Consider the following 10,734-nt stretch of genomic DNA (forward strand, 5'->3'; position numbering starts at 1 on the left):
CATTCAGTGAGAAAGTAAATAGTAGAAGATAGAAACTATCTTACGTCATCTGGGTTGATGGTTCCCCTACAGACTGAGCAGCAATGACGCCAACAGGTTCTCCTGCTTGTGCTAGGCTTGATAGATACTTTTGCTTCACCAAATTTATGAACTTGTCTGGCTTCTTTACAGTTGTCATCGGTTTATCTGATAGATGCTTGTTACTTGTTGCCTTTTGTCTTTTATGAAGTTTATTGATCACATTCATCTTCCCTATTTCTGATTTCTTTTTTGCAATTTCAATATAGCGATTGGCTTCTTCTTCAAGGCCCTCAGGCAACTTTTCAATGTAAGCATTGAACTCACGCTCAATTTGAAACTTCTGGAAAATCGGCCCTTTATTCTAAATTAGAAATCAAGGTTAGATATAGATTACTCTTTCTTGGACAAGTATTCAAGAAAAGCCGAAGGAAATTAGAAACTAGCCCATTCGAGGAAGAAATAAAAGGAGAATGTAAGATCTTACATCTTCTAGTGCATCAAAATTTCTTAGAAAGCTTGTCTGGTGCACATCAACTCCATCTTCTCCATAATAGAATTGAATGATGGAACCATCAGCATCACGGACTGTATAATCATAACAAACTTTCAGGCTCTCAAGATTTTTTATCAGGCACCGCTGTAAATATCCACTGCGAGATGTTTTTACTGCAGTATCAACTAACCTGTCAAAAAGTTCACAGTTGAGAAGCTGTAAAAGGAGAAAAATAGAGGCAAAGTTGCTCTAAATTCAGGAGTCCAATTGAAAAATACAGTCAATATTACCAACATATTATGGTGTATTCAATAACAGCGTCATCATCAATAAAACCACATATCATATCCTTAGGATATAAAAGAATAACAATGTAATGACTAATTTTTGAAATAAGATTAGCCAATTAGCACGTCCGGCTACACAGGTTATGTATTGGGAAGATGGGAAAATGTAGTTATACAGAAACCCTACATGCAGAAAATAACCACCCACCCATCACCTAACCAAAAAAAATAAAAGAAAATAAGATGACAAAAATTATGAAAATGCACAAATAAACAAAAGTACAAAAGACGAAACATAATCTGAGATGATTTTCTTATTATTCTTATACTCCAAATTCAACTTTGCAATCGAATATAAAAATGAGAGTTAAAATGACAACTACTCGAAATACCAAACAAAACAAGTGAACTATAAGACAGTTCATATCAAGAGACAAAGGAAAAACGTCAAAGCATCGCTTTACCCTTCACGACCAGCCATGCAATGAAAATAATATTCCTGAGGTCGAAGACCAGTAAGAAAACGATCAGTGATGAACCCCCCTGCTCTAGAAGTGAAGTCCCAGGGTGGAAATGATGGCAAAGTCTTCCCAGACACCATGCGGGGAACCCTTTTACCTTCCAACTCCTGTTGCCCTAGATAGGCAGATATTTGTTGGAAATTCACCTATCCAAGTTAGTAGAAATCACAATTTCAAATTTAAACTAAACAAAAATAAAACATGAAAACTGGTAAAAGGTAAGCAAATCAGAAAACACATCCCAAAAGTTTACTCAAAAGAAAAAATAATGAATAAGAACGAAATATGTTATTAAGGCCATTACTAAATTATTAACAGATCAGCACTCACCAGTTTAACCATTTAGCGTATAAATTAGGCTACTGCCCGAATTTTCATCGGTTAATTTAACTAATAGAGGAAAACAGTATAGACGATTATTACTCTTGTAAGTGAGAGATTATGAAATAACTGCAAGAAACTGCCAAATATCTACACACACCAAACCATAGTGATATCTAGAAATCTTCAGAAGACAGGGCACAAATTGTTGAAGAAATATTCATTCAATCCTTAATTGCCATTAAGAACCGGTTTTTGAAATATGACGGAATTCTACTTTTTCGAACAGCTAAACTATTACATTAACAGTGCATTGTCATAAAACTTCTCCCATGCACTGATGTTACCCTCCAAACTTTACCCGTGGATCCTTGTGATATATGCAAATTTCAAGTCCTGATTCCCAAGAGATTCTTTCATCTTGTATAAAAAGAGAGCTTTGGCTAAATCCTTTCTTATCTGAAAGTCAGATATCGGCTGGAACATATTCAAGTGTACAGAGAACTCTATGTTGAAAGATGATTAAAGATGACTATGGGCACAGAGCGATAGTAAGTAATTGATTTTGGAGAGTTAACATAGAAATGTCCACTCCATTTGTGGTTGGTAAAAGTCAGTATGATGCTTAACTGAGGTTAATCTCCCTCAAGCTTAAAATGCACTAAAAGTAGCTTCCTTGCCATTCCGGAAAAAAATTGCACAGGTTTCATGATTTTTGAGCATGTTCTAGCTTACCGTACTGCCCTTTGCGCCGGTTGTCGTCATAACAGAAATACAGTTCCTCGGGAATGGTTTTAACAATCCGGCTGTAAGTAAATGTTTGAGTATCTGAGAACCTTCTCTAGTGAGCTTATTTGTCAATTTATTTTTCATTTTAACATCCAACGATGCTGTGGCAGATTCTCGGTCAGCACATATGGCTTTCTCAATTTCCAACTGCAGTTCTTCGGTGCCTAAAGAAAAAAGGGTGAAAAATTGTTAATGCAAAAAATGTCATAAAGCAAAAAGAGAAGGAAGAGGGAAAAAGGGCACTATAACAGGACCCCACTCTCAAAATGGGATCTGAAATCTAACATACGGGTGAGTAACGCCCAAGTAACGCAGTACATTGAGTAATATCACACTTTATAAAAGCAATTGTATGACAGTAAGTTAGTGAACAAATAAACCAGACAAAGCTCCAGAAAGGAGAAGTTCACTTAAAGCCATCATGGCCATCATCGCTCAGGTTTGGTCCATTTCGTTGATACGTCAGTTGAAATAGACATGGGAACAGAAGATATATTAAACATAAAAGTTTATGATATAACACCTATTTGTCCAGGTTTGAACTTCACAAAATCACAGTGAACCTCTTCACCAACATCATCTCCTTCAAGTTTCTCCTTCCGTTGGACATCAAAGTGAGGCAATATGATAAGGTCATCTAGCCCACATGTGAATCCATGAATCTGAGCAATGTATAAAACGTGAAAGGTGATCAATCAGGCATCAGTCCAGTCACTTCACTAGAACATTTTAAAGGAAAATCAAAAGTGCAAGGCTTCACCTGCAAAAAGACTGTGAATAAGCGACTCAATGCAGAAAGCAACATGCCAGCACTGTTAGATCCATAAAGCTCTTGCACTGTGTGAACCAGACCGAATTTTCCAAATTGAGCCTTGTCAATCACACCGTGCACAAGCTCATTCTTCCAAATTAGCAACTTGTGCTCAGCGTTTTGATCTTCATCTTCCTCTTCATTTTTGCAATTATTCTCAGTGAAATAATTCTTTGGTATTTTCCCCTGATTTTTAATGGTACAAGGAGCACAGCCTCTGGTTACATGATTCAACAACGCTGAAATGACCTAAAAGGGAACACACACAAAATTAATATTTTCTCAAAGATTGATGACCGTTCATAAAATTTAGACTTCAGTGAAATCTAGACATTTTGCTAATACTATCATTCGTATCCCGGGAGAATAAAACCAGATGCAAAATTGGACCTGCTTTCCTGTCCAAAGAGGCTCTGGTTTCCATACTGTGGGCAAAACAGACTCCACCAGACCCTCGGAAGCTACTAAAGAAATTTTCAAGGCATGATTGCCTGGAAGTATACCAGGCCCACCTGCAAACACCCCGGATCCATAAAGCAGCTGACTGAATTCGCTACGTGTAATAAATGTATCCTTCATTGTCAGAAGAACAGCACCAACGATATGATCCTGGATTATTAAAATCACAAGGAACAACAATAAAGACACGGGATGAAAAGTTGTGAACAAGTTCTGAGAAAGATAATATCAATATAATAGATAGCATGATGTTGAAACCTGAATCAAGCCCCTCACAGTATCACCCCTTGTTGGAACAATGTACTGCTCATTAGCATTTACAATGTTATAAGCTTCAGCACGAGAAATTTCATCTTGAGGAAAATGGACGTTAATCTCATCTCCATCAAAATCAGCATTGTAGGAGCTGCAGCCAACTTCATATATTAGTGCTCATAAGTCAAAGCTCAATACACAAAAAAACAAAAAATAAAACCAATAGACCCCAACCTGCAATTTGCATAATGCATGCGCAGCGTTTTCTCTCCTTTTAATACACGAACAACGTGAGCCATAATACTTGGCTTGTGGAGTGTAGGCTGACATTGAAAATAAGAATCAAGCTAGGCAGCACCTTAAAAAAACAACAATAAAGTAACAAGATGCATCTTTAAACAGGATACTATTTTATCCCAATTCCAAAATATCACAAACAAGTGCATGGCCTTCTATAGCAAGTTTGTTGATATCATATTATGCATAACTAAAGAAGACTACTCAATGAAAATGACTAGGCTGTTGACCTGAAAACTTTAGTTACCAAAACACTTTACAAGAATTTCCACACTAAGACATCACAGCATCGTAGAATAACGAATATTAGACATTTCAAAATTTTAAACAATAGTTTAATAAATTATAACAATATAGCGTTCTAATAAGAAGGATGCATGCGAGATTGAGAGGCAAATGTTATAAGACTATTGTTCAACCAGCTATGCTTTATGGCTCGAAATGTTGGCCACTATAGGACTACAAATGCATAAAATGGTGGCAACAGAAATGCGTATGTTAAGATGGATGTGTGGCAAAACGCACAAGGATATAATTAAGAATGAAAGGATTATGAGCTATTTAAGTGCAGCCCCCATAGAAGATAAGATTAGGGAGAGACATCTAACATGGTTTGGTCATTTGAAGAGGATACCAAACACGGCCCTAATTCAACATATCTTAGATTGACAAGTGAATATAAGAAGTAGAAGTAAGGATAGACTATTGAAAACTTGGATAAGAGATGACACGCGAGAAAATCGCTTAGTTTGAATAACTAATATCCATGTAACTAATCCAGCAAAAAGTGGGAATGTGTTATGATGATGATGATGATGGTCTAATAAAAATTATTTTACAAGGTTTATGCAAAAAGATATATGGATACTAGCTTGTCTGGACCTATTCGATCACCTGGCGATTCACAAGCACGATATCTCCATCCTGCAAGTGGCGATACACGATCTTGCCCTCAAATTCAAGGTCATTGCTCTTCCCTGATTGTGTAATTGCCCCTCTTGAAGAAGGTAATTTCCTAGATATTGCCATTCGAGCTTTTCCGTTGCCAGGGGGCAGCCTTGCAGTGGCTACACTATCAACATATATTGTAGCTCCGGGATGGATTTCTGGTCCATTAATGACGGAACCTCTCAATTTAGCAGAATTCCAAGGAGTAACCCTCTGAAATATATTAGGTAAAACTTGATCAATCTAATGGTAATTTATTAGTCAGATTGTGGAAAAAATACAGAACATTGTTAGCTAACAAAGATGAAACATAGCATCCTCCAAAAACGTAGCACTGTTCCGATCTCAAAGTTGTTTCGGTGTTGTTGCTGTGATCAACAGTAAGACATTATTTAATCGACATATTATTTAACAGATAAGCATACAATGACTGAAGATCTTAAAAAGAACTACAAGAATTAATAGTTTTCTTAAAGATTATTAATCTTTTTAATACATTATCTCCTCTTTAAAAAATAAAAACAGAACTACAATTTCAAGAAAACTAAATTTCAAATCTCCCAATATAATAATTACTTTCAATTTAAGTTTTCACAATTCCCAAAAAAATACTATTATTATATTATATTATGTTAAATCATATTATATTATATTATAAAACAATACTATTTAGTTAAAACATTATAAATATTCAATATAATATTAAAATATCAATCACATGACAAAAGGATCATATCGTTCAACTGCTACAATAATTTTTTTAAGATGTAATCAAACATACATATCGTTTCTTGATAAATTTCCGGAAAACTCGTTTCTTCAAAACAAACCTCCGGAAAACATGAAATAAAACCAAACAAAGCCTAAGCTGTCTATATCACCTCCAAAATCCATATTTCCTAGGGAAAAAGTGAAATTTCACAGATAAGTAAAAGAGAAGTGAGAAAAGTAGACAATTTCAGATTACACTTGCTCTTACTCCTATCAGTTCATTCATCTTCTTTGTAACGAACAAGAAGTTACCTTCTTTTTATTACATTATATTATCCTCGAGGACCTTTTATCACATCATCATCTATTGTAATACTTATTTTCCCATATTGGTTAGAAAATGAAGTTATAAATCTTTATAATTGCAAAGACGGTCATTAGCTGGAACACTGTGAAATACGTGTTATGCTGGGCAAAATGCTACGTGTGTGAGAATCGTCTCTAGATTCTCTGTGTTGGTGGATCGATGGGTAAGTCCACGATGAGAACATCGCGTTCTAAATGAGGGAATGGATGTTTGAATGAGTTTATAATGAGATAATGAACTCTCAATACAACAAGAGTTAGTCTTTTTCGTAAAGTGAGGACACATATAAAGTAGTTGACAGAGAAGCTCGTTATACAGCCGCGTGAGATAATGAACTCCTAAAACGACTTGAGTTAGCCATTTTCGCAAAGTGAATACATATACAAAGTAGTTGACCGATGAGCTCACTATACAACTGCGCCTGCACGGGCCTGATCCCAGGGCGTGATTGATTGTAATACTTATTGTCCCATGTTGGTTAGAAAATAAAGTTTAAAATAGTTTATAAATGTTTTCAAAACTGGACCGACCGGTTCGACTGAGATCCAGTCACAGGTCAGGTCCGAAACACAAGCAAAAATTGTTTTAGAGGATTGGTTAAAAACCAGTAAACCAGTTTCGATTTTTTTTTTTGAAAAATTAATTTTCTTATTTTTAAAACCTTAAATTTAATATTTAGCTAAATATGTACATGATTATTTGAGATTTGAGCTTCCTTAAAAATATTATTTTATTACTAGTAGAGTTTATTTAATATTTTTTATTAAAAAAAATATAACTATAATTGGTATTTTGAATATATGCATATAGTTATTTAGTTTTAAAACTTTGGTAAATATATTTTTTTTCTATTTATATACATCTTTTCGGTTTTAAAATTTAAAATATATAATTAATTATATCATATTAATATTTTATAAAATATAATTGTATTCTGATTTGATCGGTTGAACCATTTTTTTAAGGTAGATTGGTTCGATCACCGATGCGTTTATGAAAACATTGGTTTATAATACAATGAACTTGCATAATAACTTGACTTGACTATTTTCGTAAATCGAGAACGAATACAAAGTAATAATCATAGAAGCTCATTGTGTAATCGCGTTTGCATAGGCCCGGGACATGACATCTATACTGTTTTCTAGTTCTCTACATGACATCATTTTTACACATGCAAGGAAGCATATGGAAAGGAGAGCGATGGAATTAGTATTCCCAAAGCTACTAGGAAACAAACAAAAGGAAAAAAAAGATAAATTTGCATGAGTTATATTTTTTAAGTTATACACCGACTGGAAAAAATATGCTTAATTCACAAAGAATTCATCCACATTGACATCTACAAGAGTAACGTAAAGCACAACTCTATTTATGTCATTGATTAAGTGATACCACAAAACTATGCAGAATAGAGAAACTCACACATACCTCAGGATAGGTTAGTCTCAAAGCAAAATATGGAGGAATTCCAATTTCATTAACTGCCAAATAAGGATCTGGAGATATAACAGACCGGCAAGCGAAATTGACCCTCTTCCCCATCATCTTCTGACGGAAAATACCATCTTTCTTCTCCAGCAGCTGGCAAATTCCAGAAGTGACATCTTTTTGACCTTGACCTACCATAGCATTAAAGAGGGAAACACTACTCAACATCTATTATTCTTCTGTAAAAAGATAGTAGCAACAGTCTCACACGCTGATAATCCAACTAGGAAAATGCTATACAGGAAATTAATTATTAAATAAAACAAAATATAGTGTCCCATGTGGCCAAAAGTTGAAGTACAGTAAAATTAAAATGATGCAAACAAGGCTTGTACACAAGAGCTCAAGGCAATGAATTGTTTTATTCGCTCCCCCTGAGTGCATTGACACATGGTATGGAGACGAAAAATAGTGATCTTAAAGCATAACAAGAATGTGCGTAAAATAATAGGGATTGTAACTGTCATAAGTCTCAGAACACTGTCTAAATAGTACTCTGGACAGCATACTAACAGCTTGGTGTGGAAACAGAGCATTTCTTAGAGTAATGACTGCAATTCTGTTTCCACGCTCTTCAGCCCTATCCAGGTCAGATAAATTCACGACATGATTGATAAACAGATGCAAAACAAAGATATACCGCTCAAATTAAACATCTCCAGTTTGCAGAAAAATGAAAAGATACAAGCTGCAGAAACTAGACAAGTTAACTACCTACCCATCTTTATCATACATCAAGAATTGCATGGAGACACGTGATACTTTTTCTACTTCAACACCTCTGTTAATTTAACAATCCCTAAGGCTCAAAATCATCATATTTTATTAGTTCAAACTTTCTACCACCGTTTTCCGAACTCAATAAAATGGGAGTGGCAGCAAAATGGGCATGGAGGAATAAAGTAGAAACTAACTACTCGATGCAATTTCTCAAAAAACCTGATTAAGGTTATTAACCACAGCAAATTTGATAGGAGAAACAAACAGGGTAATTGTGAGAAATCTAAAGTTCAGAAAATCCAAGCCCAAAAAAATCTGTATCTAGACTTACGGAAGATTTTCGCTATGTTTGGACTTGTTTTTACTGTTTTCTGAGAAATGTATAGAAGAAAGTAATATATACACTTTGTATTGCAAACATGATGTCATGTGATAATGGGTCATAATAGATATATAACACTTTTTTTTATAGGAAACGATAATATATTATATAATAAAAACAATAATAACAATATATTCTAATTCAATAAATTCTATGTATAAACTTTTGATTGTGTGTGTGGTTTTAAAAAAATTTAAACCACAATTTATTGAGTTAGAATATAATACAAGAATAAAAAAAATCGGGTTGTGGTAAAAAGTTATTTCAAAATTATGATTGCATTGGAATACTTAAAAGTAAAGAAAAGATGTTTTGATAGAGGATAATGAAAATGAGTGGAATATTTGGTTCATTTTCGAAAATAGAGAATAGACATCTAAAATGGAAACCAAACATACCGTTTACTCTAGTCTCTTTTGCTACCACTTACCTCATATCAAAAGGTTCCCCAAAAGCAAGGGCAAAAATTATAACTTGTAATATTTGTTGATAATCTCAAAAAAGTATTTACAACACTTTTAAATGAGAGTAATATTTTGTTCGTTCTCAAAACTAGAGAATGGGCATCCGAAATTGAAACCAAACATATATTTTACGGCTTTACTTTTGTTCGCTATCATTTAACAAACTCAACAGGTTCCCAAATGCAAAGAAAAATTAGAACAAACATTTTATTCCCAACCATCTCAATACACTATCTATTAACGCTCTTAAGAGTACAAACTAAAATCCTAAAAGAATCAACACTAGAAATTTAAAATCGCAAACTCTAAAACCACATTTTCCTTTTATGACAATTGATATTTCTTGCTGACTCTTAAGCAGAGTCCTTTTTCATCTGAAGGATCTCATTATGTTAGTTTCTCAACCTTTAGAATTACAAGGTCAAAATTTCTCAAAATATGAAAGTAAATTTTCTTTAACAAAATACTAAACAATATATTGTCTAAAATAATGACTCAGCTGGATACCTACAGGTAAAATGAACCCAGCTCAGTTGGAGAGTCCAGTCTGATCTAAGAAGTGATAACTGCTAGATTTGTTAAAGAAATGCCAGTTTCACTACATTAACAGATAAGCCTAATCCACGCATTCCACAAAGTGTAAAACAAACAATCAGAAAGCAGAAACAGGCTAGTTCAAAGAACACTTATAGCCTAATCCACACATTCCACAAAGTGGAAAACAAACAATCGGCAAGCAGAAATAGGCCAGTTCAAAGAACACTCGATGAAGATATTGTGGACACCTGAAAGAATTTAACATAAGAAATCTCTCTCTATCATCTGACTGGCTCTATAACATAATTGTTTTCTTGACATCTTTTCCAAATCTTTCTTAATCAAATCTCATTTATATCATACTAGTTTCACAATGTGTTAATTTTCTAGTACAGGTTTTCTCAATAAAAATTTGAGTCCATAGAGGGGTACATTTACTCCCAATGATGTATTTGATTGCTATATTCTAAAAATTAAGCAGAATCACAAAAAATTCAGGAGCAAGTATATTCAAAGCATTTAAGCATGAAGAACCATAAGAGCCGAGAACCACAGAAATAGACTTAAGCTGAGACCAACAGAAACAGACTCACTGCCTGCAGTTTTGCTATCAAATAACACATTGATAGATCGCTGAAGCTCCATCCAGCGATTAATGATCTTTGAATGTTCAGCATTATTAACATGAGCATTTCCTAAAGCAATGTTTGACTGCAGTACCTTACCCAACAGAAGAGTATGAGGATGCTCCATTATCTGAAAATTTCAAAAAAAAAAAAAAAAAAAAAAAAAAANACGGCGACCCCGTACATCTGTAACCGTGACAATGGTATTATTGAAACTTGCTTGAACATGAATAA

At 34.2% G+C, this 10,734-nt stretch overlaps 1 protein-coding gene across 2 annotated transcripts in view; it reads right to left on the minus strand.

The window, feature by feature from the left end:
- The window catches only part of LOC140962701 (DNA-directed RNA polymerase I subunit 1), a 32,108-nt gene that overhangs the window by 2,984 nt on the left and 18,390 nt on the right, over positions 1–10,734 (minus strand). The window contains exons 7-18 of one of the 2 annotated variants that reach the window (XM_073421659.1): positions 10,468–10,630; positions 7,712–7,896; positions 5,149–5,415; positions 4,192–4,280; positions 3,961–4,108; positions 3,634–3,852; positions 3,193–3,492; positions 2,956–3,094; positions 2,379–2,596; positions 1,266–1,468; positions 506–704; positions 45–382 (exon numbers count right to left, since the gene is read on the minus strand). In XM_073421659.1, coding sequence (XP_073277760.1) covers positions 45–382; positions 506–704; positions 1,266–1,468; positions 2,379–2,596; positions 2,956–3,094; positions 3,193–3,492; positions 3,634–3,852; positions 3,961–4,108; positions 4,192–4,280; positions 5,149–5,415; positions 7,712–7,896; positions 10,468–10,630 — 2,468 coding nt within the window. Of the gene's footprint in view, positions 1–44; positions 383–505; positions 705–1,265; positions 1,469–2,378; positions 2,597–2,955; positions 3,095–3,192; positions 3,493–3,633; positions 3,853–3,960; positions 4,109–4,191; positions 4,281–5,148; positions 5,416–7,711; positions 7,903–10,467; positions 10,631–10,734 lie in introns of both variants that reach the window. The other variant, XM_073421658.1, reaches the window with a different exon arrangement.

This window comes from Primulina huaijiensis, chromosome 17 (assembly GCF_012295235.1).
Source record: "Primulina huaijiensis isolate GDHJ02 chromosome 17, ASM1229523v2, whole genome shotgun sequence".
In the NCBI taxonomy this organism is placed as follows: domain Eukaryota; kingdom Viridiplantae; phylum Streptophyta; class Magnoliopsida; order Lamiales; family Gesneriaceae; genus Primulina; species Primulina huaijiensis.